The 23,455-nt window shown below is 35.5% G+C and overlaps 1 protein-coding gene across 5 annotated transcripts in view; it reads right to left on the bottom strand.

The window, feature by feature from the left end:
* Positions 1-23,455, bottom strand: part of AFG1L (AFG1 like ATPase) — an 83,277-nt gene that overhangs the window by 42,641 nt on the left and 17,181 nt on the right. For 4 of the 5 annotated variants that reach the window (XM_065632002.1, XM_065632001.1, XM_065632006.1 and 1 more), the window contains 5 exons: positions 18,252-18,303; positions 17,520-17,621; positions 16,000-16,130; positions 10,442-10,541; positions 7,518-7,576 (listed from right to left, as the gene is read on the bottom strand). In XM_065632002.1, coding sequence (XP_065488074.1) covers positions 7,518-7,576; positions 10,442-10,541; positions 16,000-16,130; positions 17,520-17,621; positions 18,252-18,303 — 444 coding nt within the window. The remainder of the gene's footprint in view (positions 1-7,517; positions 7,577-10,441; positions 10,542-15,999; positions 16,131-17,519; positions 17,622-18,251; positions 18,304-23,455) is intronic. The other variant, XM_065632004.1, reaches the window with a different exon arrangement.

The raw sequence follows: 23,455 nt of genomic DNA, 5'->3' as shown, positions 1-23,455 counted from the left end.
ACATACAATTTTTTTAACAAATCTGTTTCTTACACTTGTGACAAGAACATTTAAACTATAAACTGAAGAGTTTAGCAGAGACAAATTTAGAGGGAAAATTAGTTTAATGGAAGTTGCACAAGTTTACATTACAGCCTTCAAAACTTTAACAACTAAGAAACCCCACTATTCTTGCTACCACAATGAACATACGATCTATTGTACAACTTTTCAATAACTTATTTTAATGTCTAGCTACAAATCAGCTACCCCCTAAGAAGAGGAAAAATAGACAATTAACTTGTAAAATAATGGTGCATGAATAAAGACAGAGACTCTTAAAATGTACTGTTCTGTGAATAGCATTTCAGATATTCAGACAAAAGTGAAAGAATTCAGGAGGTACAGATGTGGCTGTGCTGGGTAGGAGACAAGTAGCCTCTCCTTTTTCCAGTCAGGGAGCCGAAGAATGGCAGAGTAAACTTCCATGCAATAAGAATTACACTGAACAGCTCTCCCCATTTCACATCACTCAGGAAAAAAATCTTCCCTGCAGCCTAAGTATAAATACAACAACAACAAGCACCAAACCACAACCCAAAATCAACCCACAAACCACTGTACAACATTCCGTTTTGCTAAAGAACCAATAATGACTGTAACTTTCAGTCTCCTAATAAACAAGTTGTGGTGTTCTTTGAAAAAGAAATGCCAACAGTTCACTCTGAATTGATAACATGATGTTTTGTAAGCTAAGGGTCAAATTTACGCCTAATACATGTACTTAATTGGAATTATACCCCGGATGAAGTTATTTGTCTAGATTCCTTTTTTGCCGTTGTTTTTCCTTTTTAACATTTGATTTGTATTTCTTTTCCCAGTATTAGCCTTTGCTCCTGCCGGAACTGTTGGCAGGCAGGAAAAGAAAAAAAAAAAAAAAAAAGAAAAAAAAAGAAAGAAAGAAAAAAGTAGTATTGATTTAAAAAACTGCATTTCCCAGAATTTAAAAAAAAAAAACAAACCACAACTAAGATCTAAACAAAGGCTAAAGATGGCTTACGCTTAGTGCTGATGAGGTCCACTACCTCATTACCAACAACTGAAAACTTCTGATGCATTTTGTTTCAAGGGAATCCAAAAGTCCTTGCTGTAAAGCAGGCTGGGGGGTGCTGGGTCCATTCACTCTTTCTGTATCACGACCATTATGTAAGAAGTATAAAACACTGCCTTTATGCTGCCAAACCACAATGACTCTTCTTACATCAAAGCGTTTTCACCACTAGGGTTTTTTTTCTCTGAAATTTATTCAAGCCAAGGGCAGGGAGACAACAATTCATACACACTAATTACACCTAATTATCTATTCCTTTTTTTTTTTTTTTTTTTCTTCTTTCCACCAGCTTCGGCCAGTGCTAGTTGCTATCTGGGTTTCTCACAACCTCCCCTTGCCCTGTCCATCCAACTCAACAGTAAAGTCTTTGAAGAAAACAGTCGTGGCTTCTTAGAATTTTAACAATATAAGGTTCAACTCAAATTAAATTATTCTATTATCAGTTTTGACACATTTATGTGTTAAATATGAAGGCCTCTTGGTTAATTTGGCAAATTCTTCACATCTCTTCATGGCTAGAATTGCTGGAAACACCCTCTCTTGTAGGAGCTTCTCCTCATGCTTTCTTTTCATGATCTAAATGAAATGTTTATTGGATTAAAGTTCTTCTCTGCAGACCTCCACGGTGGCCTGTGACAAAGAGCTTAAAAGCTTTATTAATTGGCTTGGGTTTTTTGGGGGGAGGCAGGACCTCATTTCACATTACATCACAAGCAAATAAAACTGCCACGTGTAATTAGACTAATTTACCCTGATCCAGTAGGAATCAACTATTCCATATCTATGATATGCTTTGATTTACTCATCTTAATCAAGGAGTAAACAAACCAAGCAAGAATTCAGGAAATTCTAACAACTAATGGAAGTGAGAAGGCAGGGAGCCCAACACTGAGCTACAGGAGAGACTATTTTATCCTTAGATAAAGTTTTGATCTGCAGCTAAATAAACTGGCTAGGAGCAAGTGTGTGTGTATAACAGACACAGAAGTTAAACAAAATGAACTGCTTAATATCTAGAGAACACACTAAAGCAATAGGTACATTATAAAATACTGTAACAGTTAAGTGCTCTGAACTTCAGAATTCAAATAATCATTGTGTTTAAATTTAAACACACACACAGGCTCAGAAAGCTGAATGCTGAAAGGGCTGGTGACTTCTAAGCTGACACCTTGCTCTCTATATACAGCATTTTGTTAGTTGACAGTCTCACGAATTTGTCTAACTAAAATTACCCAGAAATTATACTGATGTTCAGCACAAAAATACTTGCAATCATGCTACGTTTTCTATTTTTATTTTTTTCCTATGTTTAATTAGGTACACTTCACAAAAGATAAGTACTCCTATTACTTGCAGAGAGAGAGAGAACAAGAACAAATGCTCCTTCTACTTAGTGGTTTGCTTGGTTACATACTAAGAAGGGAAACAAAAGGCCCAACATCTTCAGTAATGAAAAAGTCAATTGATAGGCGAAGCCATCACAATATCAAAGGCCTAATCCCTGCAATTCTGACTCAGGTGACAGTTCACAGGGGTCAGAGTGGCTGACACTGACCTCAAAAGCAGGTTTTAACTATTCAACATGCTGAAAGCTGCTGGGCTATCACACCATTAGACTGGGACAAACTGACAAATCAATTTCATCAAGGAGATGACTTCTTTTGCGGGGCGGGGGGGGAAAGAGGCAGATCTGCCAATCCACAAATCCCCACATTTCTCACCCAGGTGGTTGGACAAAAGCTCGGAGCACCATCAAAGACATTTTATATCTACCAAATGCCTTTGTACAAAACAAACTCCCACAATTTGTTTAGGGACAGCTTTTAGAGCTGTTTTAAACAAGTATTTTTTGCATATTCAAACTAAGTTATTGAAAAGTCAAAATACTTTGAAATTCCTCCATTTCTTGCTTTGAAAGACCGGGTATATTTTAAATGAAACCAACCAGAGTAGAGAACAATGTCAACAAATAATCATTAACTAATTTAGTGTAAACATACATTGTTTTCTATTTGAGAGGAGTGTACAATGCTTACTGTTAAGAGTCATTTTAACCAAAGAGTTTTAAAATAAATAATTATTTGTTCCCTAATAGCAGAAGGAAAAAAAAAAGTTCTCTATAGGAAGCTTACAGTGATTTCACGTCTTACTGACAACAGGTTTCTGGTTGATTCTTTCTCTTCAGTTAAAGCAAAATGCAGGCAGCCAAAGCAAAAAAAAAAAAAAAAAAAAAAAAAGATGTTTCAACTATACCTTTTAAAGGTATATTCAGGCTGTGAAAGCCCCTAAAACTTGATGACTTTCAGTTAGAATTTAGTGCAGTGCAGGTCTACTGCATGAAGAAAACCTGAAAAAATGCACAAGTTACATATTCGGTATTTTGACTCAGCTTGACATTTTAAAACTTCACAATACAGTTCCAGGAAACCTTTGGAAGCTCGAGAACTGCTCATATCAGCTACAGACTTTACATAACAAACTATTTGAGGAGCTTTCCTTCCTGCTTTTCTGAAGAATTAAGCACTGAACCAGTCACTGAATTAGAATTAGGATTCCAGAACAGTTAAGGGCTGGTGTATCTATCTTCACTAAATGTCTGCAAAAAATTAAATGTAGCCAAAATTACAGCCAAGCTAGCAAATTAAAGCATGCTTTTTTATTTTTTCGAAGAGCCTCACTTCAGATCTTACATCAAGTTGCTAAAGATGCATAACTTTATTTATAAACCAGCTTTAAAATGTTTAGAAAGTTTTCGTATTTCATATTAGTGTAGATTAACAATTTTTGGTATTTCTGCTCTAAGCAGTTGAACAGAGTAACTGTGAGCAATGAATGTTTTTCTTTTTAAGAACTGCCTTTATTAAAAAAATCACTTAGGAGTTCCATGCACTTTAAAATGCTCGGTAAGAGACACCGCAAGATTAAAAGCTCAATCAGAAGGGACTGAATCTAATTGCAATTACAGAATCAAAAGATTTTCCTTCCTAATACTTATCTCTGAACAGCTCTATCTCTGTAAAATTTCATGCACTGAAGAAGTACTCTTATCTATTGCAGAAACTAAGCCCCTTCCATAAAGAATATTTAGTCCCAAAGAATTTTAGCCACAACAATGAACAGAACAATTGAGAGTTTTTCCCTGTTTATGAAAACTACCACTCTAAATTACAGGATTTAAAAAAAAATAAAATAATTAAAAAAAAAATCACTGAATAATCAGATCTCAAATTATTTAAGATTTCAAAAGATCAGAATACTGGGATATGTTCCAAATGAGGCAGGGGATACGTGCAGGGCAGGAAGAGCTGCCAGGAGCCCTACACAGACCTGGAGCTTTTCTGTGGCCCTAAAAAGTGGAACTTATCAATTGCATCTCCCCCTGCAGACATTCAGCAACCACTTGCCCCCAGTAATCTACCACCTAGAAAGGTAAAAAAGACAAACTCGGCAAGATAAGAGTATCTTTCCTAGAGTGCTGTTTCACCTTTTTGCTTATTCCACACAAATTGGTTTGTGATTATCTTTGTAAGAAATAGGAACCCAAATGCATATACTGGAATTATGAACATGGGTAATTCTAGATCTAGGAAAGAAACCATTTCTTTTGATCATTTGAAGACAGAGAAAGATTTTTGTATAACAGTTATCAGGGTATCTAGGAACCATGTGTTCCATTTATGAGGAACAGAAACAGCCTGAAATCTATTTCAAGTGAAGCATCTCTTCACAGAACTGTACTGTCAATACTATCCATTCATCCCAGCTTTCCAAGAATATTTAAAGGAATTCAAAGCTCCTCTGTTGAACTTGAACTACTTTCAGTGTTAAAGCCTTTTTTTAAGATTTATGATCATAAAAGTTAATTTCTGAAACAAACAAAACCAACCCACCCATTCACCCCCAATAAACCCCACACAAAAGCCCTGCAGGAGGTTCTGAGCGCAGAGAAAACTAAGACAGGAGTTTGTGCGAGTTGTCAAAGCCACGGCTGGGGAACAGGTTACACGAGACTGACGCTACCAGAGACACACATGGTGGGGACAGAGCAAGGTCAAGGTAGAGAAGACCAGAAATCAAACATTTGCAAGCATCTAATGTAATATTCTTCCTTTGTATTTCCATACAAACCCCTAAAGGACATCGTCTTTACATTTCCTGAAGTCGCACATGCAATTATAAAAGAAATGAGGCAGAAGCTACTCCATTCATTAACATGAATGCAGTGATACAGATTATACACACATTGGGGAGGTCTAAATCTGCATTTCTCAAAGCATCACATCCAGAGCCTCAATTCAGTTTTATCCACGCCTTTGCAATATAAAGGTCACTTGTTAAAATCTTATTTCAAAATACAATCCAGTGTGTCTTTTTTTTTTTTTTTTTAAATGCCTAGTTCTGATGTGTTGAATTCAAAATGTAGATCTGGAATTTTTTAATTATTATTTTTAATACCTTGCCATTACTCTTCCATTTTCCAACTAAGGTCAGAGAATAAATTCTTGATAAGCTTCCTCTGATATATTATGTTTTGGGGAAAAGATCATGTTATACTGGTAATATTTATTAAAGTAACATTATATGAAGATGTATTTAGAGCAGTGTTAGAACACAAAGATACAGGCGAAAAAATGACCACAAGTAATCAATAATTTTAGAAAGGCCCCTGTGAATAGTGTTGAGTGAAACCTTTTTTCTGCATTTATTATTATGGTAATGTTCGTCTACCTCTAGTCTGGGTTGTGCTACTTGTTTCTTTTTGCACTACTCCATCCCCTGTCGCAGCTCTAAAGCAATCCACCTTTAGGGCTTCTCTCAGGGTTCTATCCAGCTGGTCCCTTCTAAAAATTTACATTATTTTCCCAGTCCTGATGAGGTGTTCTGCATGTGTAAACTACATTTCACCTTTTTTCTTCAGCTAGCCAAAAAGAGAAAAAAGGAAATTACAAATAAGCATGCATGATAGATATTCTTTAAGTCTGGTCATCAACGAAATGAAAGAGCCTTACATTTATCAACAAAGAAAACTAAGAGTCAACAAGAAAAGATATATAGAAAAGAAAGATTTACCACAGATGCTGCATTTCAAAAACCAAATGCATATGAAACAAGTACTGGTTTTGAAAATGCTCTATGATCAGGACCTCTCCTGCATCCAGTGCAGTCAGCTACAGAATAAACTCTTTTCAAGAATCTGAAATGGAAGTGGTTGCTCATTTATTTTTATGTTTCTTACTTTTCTAAAGCCATCCAGGTAAGAAGCACTTTCACTGGTAACCTCCCTGACTTTATAGACAACCATTCTAAGATATATCAGTGTCACATTCATGACAATGGCATATTAACTTTGAAACCAAGTTAAGTGCTCAACTGTCAACATCAGAGGGGATTTTCAAAGGTGTTTAGGCAATTAAGCAATTTTACAATCTTAAAATGTCTCATTGAAAACCCAAGGCACTGTCAACTGCTTTCCTGGTGACCACTTTAACAGAAACAGCCAACCAATGTATCTGTTCAGCAATTCTCACTGAGCCAAACTTATCCTAAACAATACCCTACCTTTCTTTTATCTTAGATACTGATATGGTTAACATTAGTTACGTAGTTATCCTGCCAATACTTTTGTGAGGTAGGGAAGTGCTCTTATTTCCATTTTACATGTCATGTCAACCCAGGCATAGCAGGACACAGAAGCTGTATGCTAGCTCTCAATAACATAACAGTACAATCACAGCTTATGAATCGAAAATCTCTGTGACTTGCCCGGAACTTAAAAGTGTAGTTCAGCATATCGGGTTTTTTTAATAGCAAAATCAGCACTGATTGTATTATTCACATCAAGAAAGGATGCTCCATTTTTTAATCTAAACGAAGCCATTCTAGCTGATGTCCTGCCATACCACAACATGCAGACTCCAGGAAGCTCCAGAACTGCTGCTTGTTCAGCGCTTCATGAAGCCTCACAAATACCCATTCAGAAAACCACTTACACATAAGAATGACCCAGAAACAAGGTAATTCAGGGGTATGTACCAAGCATCACTTTCCTTACACCAAAGGAACCTCAAGTTTTTGTGGCATAATAAATGTAAGACGTCTACAAGCACACCACAGTATAACTGTCAGAGGAATACTGTGTTACACAGCATATATACATCAGTAAAAAGTCCTATCCAAGCAAACAAATTCTACTACCTTAGTCAGAAAGGTAACTTTTTGTCATACTAAAAACGTCCAGCTTTCAAGACGTTAATTCTAGAGAGGAGGAGTTCCTTTTTGCCTTACCTTCAACTATATTTGCCTTGAACAGTTAAAGAATACACATCTTATCTGAAAACTAGAATCAAAGCAATCTTGTACAAATCTCTAATTCATTAATACAGCAAGCGAAATTGAAAAGCATTTAACGAGTAACTCTCCTTACCTTGAGCACAGCAATGAATGGTACAAAATTAGCTCTCTGAAGACCATTTTTATAGAGATCTGAAAGAAAGGAAATCAGTACCATTTTGCTACTTAGTCTTAATAACAATGTCAGCTTGTCTTTTAGTCTGGCAAATAAAACCCGGTGTTGCTAGAGAGAGGAGGAACAAAAGGTGGAAAAGGAGAGCTGAAATTGATTTCTCTTCTGCTGTATGAAAATTCCATACATTCTTAGGGAAAAAAGGAACATCCTGAGAAAGTCTGAAAAAGGCAGGGAGAGATGACTTAAATCTCTAACAATATATAACTGATTTTAGCAGAAGAAATAAAACCAGCATCTGTTTTAAAGTAAGGATATAAAAAAGGAATGCTGGGTATACATTGGTATAAGGCCAAAACTATGCACCTGCTAAGTGCTGAGTATACAGCAGAGGGGAAAACCCAACAAAATAAAAAATACACTATTTGAGTTTAAAATGTTAGTATCATTCTTATTCAGCGTACTGTGGTATACTTTATCTTCTAGCAATTCTACCATGTACACTCCCTTTTCAAAAGTCAAAAAAGGGTCATCCCTAAGGGAAAATAAAGGGGGAAAAAAAAAAAAAATCAATGAGTATGTCAACTTACGCAAACTTGCTAAAAATACAACTGATTTTTTAAAAAAAAAATCAGAATGTTACATAACAAAATGCAAATCTGCCCTCAAATAAAAGATGTTATAAAAACAAACTGCAAACCATGTTATTACTTAAACTGCATGATGGGCTGCACTTTTTCATTAATATTGGGAAGCCTTATAAGAAATCAGTACAGCACCTATGACTAACAGGAGGAATAAATAAAAGAATAGAGACACCTGGCGAAGATGTCACCAAAATTTCCTGAGAAGGCCATGCCAGGTTATTAATACCACCTATATTGCCCATAATGCCTGAAGGCTACAATTAGGCTAAAGCTTTCATGCTCTACCAACACCTCATGGTAGACAGAAGATCCAGTATGCATGAGGGGCCAACGGGACATCTACACAAGGGTTTTCACAAAATTGGATATGTACACGGAAACATTTAGGAAAATCATCAGTGAAGGTGATTCTGCACCCTAATTACTAACAAAATTGTATAAAGCCATGTATCACTCTCATTCATTACTCTGCAAATCACAATAGCTACACGTATGGTAAAACAGCAACCAATTCATATTTACTTGCAAAAATTAGTGAACGTGTAACAGTACTATAAGATAGCTACTTCTGTTAGTTCTTCTAGTTAATAAGGCTGTGGAGTTTTGAATTATGTCTCTGTTTCGTGAGAATGAGAAAAACAAACACTAATTTTGGTCGAGAAACAAAACCAGGATTCCTTGAACACTGCACCTCAGTATTTTCCCTCATATTCTGCTGAAGCAGAAGTTTAACATGGTTAAGAGTATCACTAATGGTCAGCAGGTGGGTACAGCTGCTCTCTAATGAAAAAGCAACTTTTCCAAAGCAACTTTTCCAATTTGTATCCACAAGAAATGAACCTCTCCATTCAGTCTTAAAGCTGGATGCAGCACACTACACTGACCCGACTCTCTTTTCCACAGGAGGATTTCAGACACGCTGTGATCACGCAGGTGTAGTGGGAAGCGAAGAAGAGACAGGCAGTGACCAGCATCTGGCTGCACCACAGCTCAGCTCTGGAGACGCCCTTCTTGACATTCTCCATGGGGTAGCTAGTACAAGTGGATGTCTTTCAGGTTGACGCAGTGACTTAATATGTATTAAATAAACCCATATGATGATAACGGTCACAAATTGACATCTCAATTTAAGATGTGGGATACAATCCCCAAGTTATAATAAAAAACTCTCCTGAACTTTAAAAAGTGGTGCTTCAAAAAACACAAGGATGCTCCCCAACTGAGTAAGGTACCAGCATCCAGCTTATCTGTAGTGAACCCAACTACAGGAGTTATGATTTCATCTTGTTTGCTCAAGCAAGGAAAATAAACCATCAGGAATTTGTTTCCCCCTCTAGGAAGAATATTTGAGTATTTTCTTCTCTTTTTTTTTTTTCCCCTCAGATAAAATGCATTGTAAATATTTAGTGGTTCTCTTCTACTCAATTAATTTGGGCAGAAAAATTAACTGGTATTTACAGTTAATATTGTAACTCTTAAGGATTTTTTGCAAATATTTGAAATTAATCAATCTAAAGTGTCATAAAAATTGCATAGAAATTATGCAGTATGCTAACAAATAACGCTGGACTATAACAAACATTTTTCTCCTCTACAAAAAAAAAGACAATTACTGCTTGGTTAAAACCCATACAGATTTGGGAACTTGTGTAGAAGGATGTACCTAGCTAGTCACTACTCTCTATCTAAAAATATTGTTAGAAATGGAAACAATCCTCCACCAAAACAATATCCAATGAGTGACCACAAACCAAGCTGTGAGAATGGCACCTTGACAAGGGGTTCTCCTTTGAGCTGGTGGATCAGGTCTGCAAGTTTCCGAGTTAGAAACCAGGAAGCAATGTACTCCCATTTCCCCTCTCTTCTGCAGAATGTGATCATTTCCTATCCTGGAACACATTCAAACCAGAGGCAGTATTGCACCCCTCCTCAACTCCCATGTCCTCAAATACCTTCCCACTGCTTCGGACAAAGTAGAGAAGATCAGCAAACACAGAAGGATCTGGGGGGAGGTGGGAGGAGGAACACCTTGAATTTGGGAGAAGAGAGGGGTAAGACTTGGCGAAAAACCTTTTTTTCTTAAAAATCACAAAAAAATGGGACAAATTGGAATATCTCAAGTTCTCGAAGACTCGAGAGTTTATTAGTATTAAATACCGTATGATTTTAATGCAATGAATCTCAGTATCTTACAAAACAATTGTATTTGGATAATACTAGTTGCATGTTTGTTTTTACCTTCTGGCGGCCTGTTAGATGTTGCCACAACGACAACCCCATTTTGGAACAGATTTTCAAAAAGCTGCTTCAGAATCATGGCATCAGCAATGTCAGTGACCTGCAGAAGACAACACATTTGTTTAATCTTGCTTTCAGTTTCTGCTGCAATAGATCCACGAGTGGCTTTGTAGCTAGGAAAAATGCTTGTTAGTGAAAGCCATGGAGAAAGATTCTAATTATTGCTTGGTGAGAAAAAATAAAGGAGATAATTAATAAGCAGTGAATGTACCACAGTCTTTCAAAACTTGCCTGCTCTTTATTGCCGAACTCCACCATTTCTTTACTGGCTGCTAAATGATTCCATGTTAACTTCTATTATAGAACTACAGGTGGGAGACACAGAAAACAGACCTAAACATTTAAGAGACCTAATTAATTAGAAACACATGGAAAAAACCAGAAGACACAAAGAAAATACACATTGGCTGTTTTACATTTCTATTACCTTTGAGGCAAAGGTTTGCAGAGGTGAATTTAAATGGTCATGAGACTTCAGAAATAAAGACAAGTAGCCAACTATACATAATCAGCTGCTGTTGAAAATAGAATGATATGACATAGATACTATTGTGTGATTGTTGCAAAAAACAATTCAACAGATGGCCCATCACAAAAATAAGCAATTTCATTGTTCTTTTTAAGTGCCTTCTATTACTGTCCATGAATAATCAAAAGGCACGGCAGTCACTTCCAGCACAGTCAGCCTCTTCTAACCTTCAGGCACAAAACACAAATGAAAAATAAAAATGGACGGGACAAGTGATACTGGGGAAATAAAATTTTTAAAAGGCTAAAAAATAAGCTATAAAGTAAAATTTCTTTAAATATTGAAGTTTAGCTTAACAAACTTGCTTTACAGTACCAAGAAATAAAAGGAAACAGAGAGCACTCTGTACAAATGAAAAAATGTGATAATTTTTTCTGAATAAAGCCCATTGTTACAACAGCAATTTATACTTTTACAAGAGTTCGCCAGCTGAGATCAGCAACCCTAATAAGTAAACCATCTTTATTATTGTTACATTTGTTTCTCCTGCATTCACTTTGACTATCAGACACTTGTTGCATTTTGACTTACCAAAACAGCCCCCAATTCTGAGGATATAAAAAAGTGGTGTTATGCTGAGAGTTATACACACTCATTACACAGCAGATTGACAGGCTGCTATGCTTTCACCAGTTTAGCTTTGTATGTTGTGATGGTAATACATCTAGAGTAAAACTTCAACCAGTATAATTTTACTCCACCACCATCCCACTCCCCATCATCTCCCCATTTTTAAACGGCCTTTCTGGGCAGCAAAAATTATAATTCTACACTAGAGACAGTAAAAGATTTAAGTTACATTTCTGACAGCTAATTTGGAAGCAATATTATTCATAAGGAACCATATGTAAACACCAGTTTCCTTCTTGCGAAGATTTATTCTAAGTAGTTCTATAGAATGCATTAATATAGATTTTTTTTTCCTTTTTCAAAAACAAACTTTTACATAACCATTAATACACCCCTCAGATTTGCACAACTCTGATCACTAAGATCTGATATTCCAACAAGCATGTAGTAATTCACTATTGTACTCTAATGTATCTGCTTATGCACCTACCTATCAATAATTTATTTCTTCTGAATACTAAAATTTAGGAACTTTCCCTGTTCCTAAAAAACCAAGACACACAAGGAATCAGTATACATGTGCCTTTTAGGGGTAAATGAATTTCCTGTATCATAAACCAAACCTCATAGCCAAGTTTTAAAAATGTATTACATGAATCATTTTGTTACAGACTTCTTTGTTTAAAAATACTGTAAGACATGATACCTCTAGAAAATAGGGAGGAAAAGAATATTGATGCTTGCATTAAACAATTAATAACATTCTCTTATTAACAAGAACTGTTATTTGATGTGGAAGTCTGATGTTTTCAACTCCATTACAAAAAAACCCTAAGTCTCGAAATGTCTGTCAAAAAGCAAGAGCCATTTTGAGAATTGGGATGCAAATATGAGTTATTTTATCTAATACAGCTTAGGAAAGACAGAAAATTGTTACAAGGTAAAGCAGGTAGAAGACAGTAACTAAAGCATTGTCATTTTTCATGTTTTTACTATATCCAGAATACATTGCAACAGGAAACAAAAGCAAAGGCTACAAATTACCAATACAGAGAGCCTGCTAATGGAGAGAATGGAGAAATTTCATTAGCATTAAGGAGAAAAGATTTATTTTATGAACTAGCGCTGCTTTCCATTATGACTCGCTCACTCAAAAAAAAAAAAAAAAAAAAAAAAAAAAAGGCTCACTAGAAAAAAACACTAGACTAATAGTTAATTTACATGTGTAAGTGCCTGAGACTCAGTCATCCACTGATTGGTACAGTTCCACGTAATGAATGACAAACATAAGCATGTATTATCAGTAATTAGTACTAGCACAAAAATAAGAACCTAATTTTTATTAGAGGCTTTTAATAGCATGCAGGTTAGTAAAAACTCCTTAAATTGTAGTTTGCTTTAAGTCCAAGTGGTACCAGTGGTACATATAAAGACTAGTGCTGCATGATCATCCAGCTTACCAAGAAGTACAGATTCTGTTTTCATTATCAATACTAACATAGGTTACAGTCACGCGCCAAAATTACACTAATTACCTGTGTATAGTTATTTGATCACTAAACAATAACTAGTCTCTCTCTTTATTGGCCAACCTCTGTGTTCTGAAACATCAAAATTATAATTACAAATAGCTTATTCATCATCCTAGGGTTTTTCTTCAAAATGAGGACACGTTTTTAGAACGGCTTAAGACTTTCATTATTTTAAAAAATGCTTTAATATTTACAGTAAACTGTATGACAAAGATCAGTAAGAAGTAGCAATGCTTTAATAGCCAAGAGCCTGTGGCTCAGGCAAATGCTGGTGAAAAATCTGCTTCAGAATGAACAAACTCGGAAGCTTAGTGCCATCACTAAAGTCCTGGCTATCACACAGTATTTGCAAAAAGAAGCATTTAAGACATAGTAATTATTTTTTTAATACAATAGTTTGGAACACACAAAACTACTTTTAGAAATACTAGAATATTTTTCCACATCAATTAGTCACCGGTCCACTGGTTCAACAGTTCTCTAGGCTTCGCAAGAAGATTCACTTCAGAATACTTCTGTTTTGCTTTAGCCCATTGTCACCCCCAGTAATACTCTTGCCTTTTGAAGTTCTGCACTTGGTCTCCTCTGAAATATGAGCATTAACATTACTGTTTGCTGCCCCTGTTACAGTCTCACTCCCCACGTGTCTGATCTTAAACAAATATTTTCATTTTAGTCCCTTTTTTTTCTTTACCAACAGGTATTTGAAAGCAACCTGAAGTGTTTCAAGAAAATCTCACGAGTTTTTCTGATATTTGCTCCACACGCAAGTATTTTGCCAAAGTAGTACAGACTCAATTTGATTTTCCATCTGTACAAACAGACAGTAGCTTTGCCTGCAAGGCAGAGCAGTATATGTTCTGAGTCTCCAGATCTTTTGAGTCTCATTTTAACCTGGCAATACTTAAGATAGGAGTGAGTCAGGTTGCAGTAAAATGTAGCCATCATCTCCACTAAGGAAATAAGCTACAAACATCCTGAATTAGCTATGGCTCCTTATTATCAATGTTAATTATGTCAGCACATGAACTGCTCTTCCAGTCACTGTACTACTTTCTGACTATTTAAGCAAGTTTCTTATCCCAAACTCAGTGCCTCCTACAAAATTTCAGAAAGCTGGGACTCCTCTACAGTAGGCAAAGCCTGTGTAGCACTCCATGCTACAGAAAGTCAGTCAAGAAATCCAGTTACTGAGAAATTTGTGAATTTAGGACATTAGTATACCCAGAACAAGCAGATTTTTAAAATTCACATAAGAATGCAAAGTCCTAGATACACATTTTAAAGTACCGGGTGTTTCAAAAAGACAGACCCAATTCGAAGTCACTGTATTTTTGAAATTGGGGCCATCTTTTTGAAACACCCGGTATACTTCTTGTATTACTTTCCCAACTGTGACCCACCAACAAAAACAGGTGATTTTTACAACTGAAGTGACTGATGTACCTCTAGCAAGTCAGCAGGGGGAGCAGGCAATCAATTTGGAAACAAAAAATACCAGCTTCTCCCTTTAGAGTGTGGAAACATGACAGTCTGGAAACACAGCAACACTAGGATATGAAAGCAGTGGGGATTTTTTATACAGAAAAGCAGGTATTTACACTAATGCGTGGTACAGCAAATATGCCTCCTTCTACCATTTGATAACACAACAGTTAACATTCCTCCTTGCCCTCTCCAAATCTTCTCACCTCTTCATAGTGTAAATACAACTGTCTCTGTATTTAGATTTTATACTGCAAGTTTTGGAAGCTCAGCATTCACATTCACTACAGAAAGCCCAATTTAATGATCAAACAGCAGCAAGTGCAATAACAACACGCATTCTGAAACCATAGATCAAATGACTACATCTCGTTGAAAAATGCAAAAGTAACTTAAACCAAAACCACCTACTACTCTACAGTCACAAAAATCCCCTCCAGGGGAGCCGATCATAAACTGGATATTTTCTCAGGTACGCAGGCTCGGAAAATATTAGCTAGGTGATATAAATTGCTCTATTTCAGTAATGTATTAATTTAAGAACATAACACAGACAATTTACACTTCATGGATTATTCTTTTACTATTGGTGATTTGAGGACTAACACAGATCTGTTCTTGCCCTGGATTTTCTCCCTGAGTCAAAAAAAAAATCTCAGCTGATTCGAGCTGCCAAATACCTCTAGCCTCTCTCCCAAAAATTTTTTTAAAGCAATTCTACACTTAAATTTGTGACATGTGCTTAAAATAAAATTCACGATCTGTGTAAAACAAATTAAACAACCAAGTTAGCTTGGGCAACAATCATTTTATGAGTTTATTTTTAATTTTCACATTCAATTCAATGAAAGTTTCTTAAACTCTTAGTTACGTTGATATAATCCGGCACTGACACACTAAAGGCTCCAATAACTCTAAGAAAGGATTTAGGTTGAACTTGACATATTATTTCCATGTCCTTAATTGCACTGAGACAATCCTGTTGCTTTACATGAACTACAGCAAAAACCTGGCACGCGAAGCAAGAATCAGGCAACTGCTCTCCTGGGCACTGTACAGACTCAGAACAGGATGATGGTCCCTCCCCTGCAGGACTCATGAGCCTCTCGCCAAACTCTAATATCCCCTTGTATGGACAGTAACAAAACTGGTAAACGAAAACACTATAAATGGACTTACACCACCAACTTGCATCTTATCTCCTGGAAAAAAAAACCCACACCATCTTCAAAACTGTGAAATAACTTCTACTATTCTAACACAGTTCACAACTGGCCAGTGATTCAACAACTATATTAGCAGTAGGAAGAGTCATATTTTCAGATTAAAAGTAATTTTTTGAAGTTTCCCTTGAAGCAAAGGAGTAATCTCTGACTTCTTACCTGAAATTCATCAAAACATAAGAGAGCAGCCTCTTCACTTATTTCCTCCGCTACTGGTGCAATTGGGTCATATGATTTGGCCATAAATCCTGCTTTTCTTTTTGGCAAGTTCTGCTTAAGACGATGTATTCCTGAGTTGAAAAAAAGAAAACAAAATAAACATTTCTTTTTCTAAGATGGGGAGAACAAAATTATTTAGCTACAAAATAAAAAGTAACCTGGTCCAGTCAAAATAAGAACACTTCAAACTTAGCCCAATTTCAAGAGGGCAAAACAGTTTTCAGCTGCATCCAGGCAACTATTAAAAGCTCATAGATTCTGTAATTCGTATTTTCGTGTTTAGAAATATGCATAAACAAATATCAAAGAACCCTTGAATGCTACTACCAAACACCTATGCTTTATTTTTTTAAAACGGATATAAATTAGTTTTATCTTGCTCCAATTCATGACCTTAGTTTCAGTTTCACTTTGTAATTTTGCATTTTCTGTCTTAATCTTCTCTCTGAGTATGAAAAACCCTTACAGTGTTTACAAATCAATGGCACAGTTCTGTGTATTGCATGCTCTTGTACGTAGAATGCATTTAGTTAAAAGAACTCAAACATAGCAACACAATCATATTTTAAAATGTAAATATTATGATACTGGCACAAAGTAAGATTATTGCACATATATTTCACTATCTCATGGATTGTATTCCATCTGCCTATAAACAAACATTCGGAAAACAAAGATCCTGCAGTAAGAAGCTACCTTTGCTAAGCGCAAATAACAAGAAATACAAGCAGAAAATCTCAACAGTGACTCAACCATGACAGAAAAGAGGGCACTAAAAGTGGCAGAAGTTGTTTACACGGATAAAAGCTTCCCATGAAAAACGTAGCTGTCACAATACTTGTAAATTACACTATTATCTAACAATTTCACAGTATTTTAAGGTCATACAATTTAGAAACAGAAGCAAATTTTAACATACCTAAAACAGTATTGCCGTCAAAATGAAATGCCTTATTCGTCCTGTTAGAAAATTTTCTGTAACTTAGGATGAACTTCCTTCTATTATTTTTTCCTCTAAATTACTGACAGTACTACTAAATAATAGTTCTCTTTCTCCTTGGTATTTATACCTGATTTAGTTTTTGCTTATTCAAAATGCAGATTAAATTTAACCTTTACTGTTTCAGTTTTAGCAGTTGCCTTCTTCAGATTGTGTGTAAGCTAACTGGTGACCAGAGAACATTTAGTTAAGGATTTAACCCTAAATACACACCCAAGTTTTCTATACAATCAGGTATACAGAATCTTTAAGGAGAGATACTTAAGAAATAATACGCAATTAATATCTACTCTGGTATGACAGACAATGCTAAAAATCCTTTAACTTCTCTCCTATTTTTTACTTTTTTATTTGCTTAAATACTTAAATAAAGTTACGTTGATACCCATGAATGAGACAGACTTTTTTCACAGATACTGTATTTTATAAAATTCATGTGAATATCTGTGTCTGCACTTACTCTGGTGTACATCTAGCATGAAGCCATGAAAATGGACTCTCTTTTTCCTTTCTACTTCTAAGTGAGAATAGAACATGTCCATCACCATTGTCTTTCCTGTGCCTTCAAATAAAAGACAAAAAAACCCCACCCAACAGGTAGTTAGTTTAAGAACAGTATGTACTGATTACAATAATGATTGTTCATTAGCTTTGGACTAATGAAACTATACTCTTCCACAGAATAAGTACAAGACCAGAATGTTTGCGAAGAACAGTTATATTTTCTGTTCAAAAACCTGGAACAAATGCATTTTTATTTTTCTGTTTTAAAATTTTGATCCATATAGAGACAGCACAAAGGTTGCACAAATGGCTCCATATACATCTGGAAAACATACCTAGTATTTCCTTTTGAAAAGTATGTTTTCATGCTGCATTGCTGCAATTAGAAGACATAAATTTTCTCTATCACCCCCTCAATTACTTCCCAAATTCTTAAAGTGTATTCTTAAATACTAGCGAGTGGGTAATGTTGGAAAAAACTATAAATGGTAATGTTGTTCAATCCAACAGCTTCCAGAATTCAGAGTGTAATTGTATTAAATAATATCATCATGTGGAAGAAAACTAATTCTGGAAAATCCATTAAAGCAATAATGCTACATAAACATGAAGCTTTAAGACACCTCAGAATTTGAATAAATATGCATTTAGAGAAAATTCCATTGGAACTGATCCAGCTGAAACTTACCAACATCTCCATAGACATAAAGACCTTTTGGAGGTTTGTTTTTTGCAAAAAGCTGCAAATCAAGAGAAGAGGAATAAATATGAATATAGGGTAAAATAACAGCACGCACATTGCTGTGGTAAAGTAAGAAAGCAGCTACACTTAACCAAAGTAGCACTTGCTAGCAAAGTGTAAACTTGAATAAATCATAAGCTCAAAGTGATAAGCAATCTTACACACATGCAAGGTTTAGGGGTTTTTTTAACTCATTGTGAAAATATCCCCCAACCCCAGTTCTAGCATACGTGCCTTTTTACCAGGAGACATTGAAAAATTATTAAATGTTTCCCAATCCATCATAATAAAAACGAACCCTTTCCCTCATTAAGCCATTTAAACAAATAGTTCTAGGAAAAATGAATTAAACAGTATTGTAGTATTCATAGATATATACTCCGTATACCTACTAAAGCAGCTCCACTCAAGATATAAACCTTTAGCATATAGAAAATCAGTGTTGCGAAGCCAGCGAGTATTGGAGATCCCTTTTCTCCCCACTTTGAATCCTAAATGCAGAATTTCTCTCTGTTTTAAACATTATTAAAATCAATAGAGTCACAGTAAAAATATGTACCTATATACATGTGAGTGTGTGTAAATATATATACATGTTAAAAGGTTATTTTCAAACTACGCCTTTTATTAATCATTTTTTCAAGTGAGTTATGTTTATCTTGAATGAATACTGCTTAAGAATTTTTAATCCCTTAATATTAATCAGGACATACGACACCTGATGGTTTATTCTGTTTCACCCAAATAGATATTTTTATGGGAAAACTTGCAATAACATCAAGACTTTCAATTTGAAACAGTTCTCCCCTCTCCCCAATATTGTGCCTAGCCACTTCCAAATTTAATTTTAAAAAGAAACCGTTTCTAAAAAACTGGAAATCTTAACAAAATTCTCATCAAATCCATGAACTTGAATTGATATCCACAAAAACACTGCAGAAGAGTATTTGGTTATTTTAAAGTGCTGTGCTTTCACAACTCTACGAGCTGAGCCAAAACAGCAGAAAATTAAAATTGCAACCCTGAGGTCTCATTTGGAGCTTGGTAATTGCTAAACAACTTGAATCTAAAGCACTTTTCAAAATACAGTGCCACGTTAAAGAAGTGGACGAGTCAGCAGCAAAACACTAATTAAACATGAAAGAAAATATATGACCAAAAGGTAGACAGATAATGTATCAGGTCTATAGTACCAGTTTATTCAGAAAATATGCAAGCATAGCTCTTATATAGGACTCGCTTATAGATTTAATTTAGAGCTATATTAATAGGATAATAAAAAATTTATATCACCAGCCTGTGGCTGAACAGGGTTTCAGATGTTCTGAAGCCGTTCCATTAACAGACAAGGCTGCAACTATTTGCTAGTCCTTTGAAAGCATCGCAAGACAATTTAATTGACAAACATTTTTCAGCGTGTACTTTTAAGAGCTTGTGCTCATTAAAACTACTGATGTTCAAAGTTAGCAAAGAAAGGAGAAACGCGAAACGGAAAAAATCCAAGTTAGAGAAACATTCATAAGAATTTCTTTAATTTTAGTTTGAGATTAACAAGTAATTTTAACAAGATAACACACTATCACATTAAATTTATTAGATAAAAAGGCTGTATTAAAGTGATTTGCGGTTTCACAAGGAATGACACAAAGCTAGAAAAACAAATCAATGTTTAGAGTACTGCCTACCTGCCTTTGTAAAGGTTATATAACCAGAACAAGTAGCAATGCCTACATTTTTATACCATTTTTTTTCATTGTAAAGTGTTCATTAATTACATTTAACCACCATGAAGTTCATCTTTTTAGGCATACTTCATTCTCACACCAGTTATTACCATTTCTAGAAGACTTGTTACAGAAAAAGGTTGGGGTTTTGGGGTTTGGGTTTTTTTTGCAACTTCTGGTTGATTTTTTTTTTTTTTTTTTTTTTTTGTGAAGACAACAAATTTTGAGTGATATCTAATTGCCAAAAAAAATCCCAAGGTATGGATATTGTGGCAGATCCAAACACATTTGTTGAAGCTGATAATCTCTAAAAGCAAATTGAATGCCAGAAAAACTCTGATGCTCTTTGAGAAATTGAAGTTTATAGGAAATATTTTACATGAACTTTTGCCAGAATTGACACTATTGACACTTTCAGGATACTCACTTCCCCAATCAGGTTTTGTATAAAACTAAGAATTATTTTTATATAATTATTGGGTTGGTTTGTTGTTGTTTATTTTGTTTTAACATTTATTTTTAAAAAGTAAACTCAATCAGTAGATTTTTAATACTGCCAATCACAAGCTATTCTGCATAATCATAAAATCAATTTTTTTAAAAATTATTCTCATGCATCTTCTGAAGACTGGAAGTTGTATAAGAAAAAGATCAACTTCCATTAGGATTTGTGATAAAATCCAATCAGTTCTGTTGGTTCACCTTAGCACAGAGCAAGCAGCCAGGCAAGAGCACTGTGTGGCGACAAAGAAAGCTCAAGACTGATCTTGGTTCTCTTGAAACACACACTGCAAAAGAACAAGATGGGGGGAAGATCTAACACAGATCATCATCCTGTTACCCTAAAATAAGAGTAGTCTTGTTTAGTTCAGGGAGGGAAGGAAGAAGAGTGGGAGACGTAGGAAGACAAACTAAATGCATGAGCTTCTCCCTGCCCCTCGCTTCCATATTACCCTGAGGTGTATTTGTGATCACAGTATAATTATGTCCATTTCGTTGACAACAAATTTGCTTTTGCAACCATGATAAGATCTAAGGACGTTAAAGATAATACTTAAAATGTACAAATCCAAAAATAATAAGGGACACACAAAATTTGAAGGGGAGAATTTAGAAATCTTTAAATGTATATTTTTGCCTTCAAATGAAGGCATCACCACATGTGTCAAATCCCTTCAGTCCTCCAAGTTTCTTAGTTCTCATAACATTACTTACAATAACTTAGGCATCATTTAAGTGCTTCACTGAGCTTCATTATCATCAGGACATGCTACAGCAGGAAACTTTTCTCCTTTTATAGATCAGTTGACTTACAAGGTTTTCTTTGAAAACCACTCATGTGCTAAAATACTACAGTTCCACAAGAAGACACACACACCAGTGTCTCCAGATACACAGAATTCTGTCCTCTAGTATAAAAATGGTTTACACATTTCTGTTTCAAAACTGCATGTTTATTCTATCATGTCAATGTTTTTCTTTTTCGTTTTAACTTCAATCGACCAACATCCCACCTCATCTAAGGAATTACTATATATTGGCCAAAACATTTCCTTCATTCTGACAATTGCCTACTCTTTCTTAAGTATCTTTAGTTACATACAACATCTTCACACCTTCTCCCATACTCCCTGCCTCAGACACCAGAAGCAAGCAACTCAAGTCCTGGGAACATTTACACACTCACTGAGGAAACCTTCAGGTGAAAATACACATCAGCAACTAAGGTGGTTAATTAAAATATGCAAAATTCAAGAGACAAGCCTCCAAACAGCAGATTTTCTCTTAAACGCTAACAAAACTGCCCCTTTCTCCCACTCTTTCAGACCTCCTTTTTGGTTGCTGTTGTAGCTGAAGACACTTTCAAGGCCTTGAATGGTGTTTACTACCGTTCATACCTCTTTTCAAAACATGACCTCACTTATAATTGAGCTTATTTCAAGTCATTAGTACAGCAACTCAAGAACTCTTAAGATGTCCCAATTGGTATTATTTTGAAAAGCTGGAGATCTGAAACATCTATGCAAACTCTTACGGCCTTGAACTTCAATTCAGAGGATCTCAAAGTATCTCACCATACAAGGCCATGCTTTCACCAAGTTGAAGATCAAAGTAATTGTTTAAATTTGAGTAGTAATTTTCAAAACCAGAAGCCTGCTTGGTTTGCAGCAAGACTAATTGTTTTCTCTCCTCAAATTCATTCTAAGCTGATGCCCCCAAAACCCTACATCATAAAAAAATACATAGTTCTATTATCACAAAGGAAATGGCTGGTGTCGTGGTTCCGTGCCCCCACAAACTATTGATTTCGGAAAGCTTTGGCCTGTGAGGTAACGCAAGGCTCTCAGATAAACACTGAAATGCTTCTATTGTACCTGATATAAATATTTATTCCCCAATCCTACTTTTAACATATTTTCAGTGAAGAAAACTATTTAGACAGAAAGTGACAAATGAAGAACTAAAACCAAAGGAGACTATTCGTTTAATGGTTCAGAAGTACAAGTTTCTATTTCTGAAATAACTGTTATTTTAGAAGAGGCTTCTGCGATTCTATCACAGAAGAAATCAGGCAAGAAAATAAGGAATATCAGACTATAGAAGAGGCTGACACAGAGAGAGGTGCCTCTCTCTCTCCTCTCCCCACTTTTCTTCACTGTAACCTGTCAACCACATTCTCTTAAATGACAGAACCAGTAAAAATGAACATGCTTGAAATGCCAAGCACTGCTATTTTTTATTTCTAAAAAGCTGCCAGTAGATTCTTTTCAATGCAGATTTCATACTAAAAGCAGGTTAGGCAAGTTGCTGCAAGCATCCTGAGAAAGCAAAAAGTCAATCTACAAACTACTACATGTGACTGATTAAAGTGTTTGACTTATTTCCAAAAAGTCCTTAAGTAAAGCCCTTAAATCATTTAGAATACATTAATTTCTTACATTTTCATCTACTAAAACCCATTAAGTAAAACCAATGCCAATCATTTTCTCATAAAAACAACTGTTAACACCTACAGTATAAGGTTTATCTTTTACTTCACAGTACATTCAAAGTTACAAAGTATGAGTTCTTCATGGGAGAGGAGTGCCAACGCACTGTTCATGAACATGGGATTTACCAGTGCCCTGTATCATTTGTACCTCCTGGAGATGTCTCCTACCAGTTACATGAACTACTTCCACTCATAAGCCTACACAAATCCTCCTAAACCCAGGCCAATTCCAGAGTGCAGTACTTATCAGCTCTTCTTGGCATGAAAAGCCTTAGTTCTACTCTTCAAAACTGAACCAGGTCTGCAACGGCATCCCTATTCTGAAAATCCATTATAAAAAAACATATATTTTGCTTACTTACAAAATTCCTCAACAGATGCAGACATATGAAAAGCATATGATGGCACTGTCTACAGCTGGTACTGTGCCTGAG

The sequence above is a fragment of the Caloenas nicobarica genome, chromosome 3 (genome assembly GCF_036013445.1).
Source record: "Caloenas nicobarica isolate bCalNic1 chromosome 3, bCalNic1.hap1, whole genome shotgun sequence".
Taxonomy (NCBI): Eukaryota; Metazoa; Chordata; class Aves; order Columbiformes; family Columbidae; genus Caloenas; species Caloenas nicobarica.
This window is presented reverse-complemented; position numbering and strand designations above follow the sequence as displayed.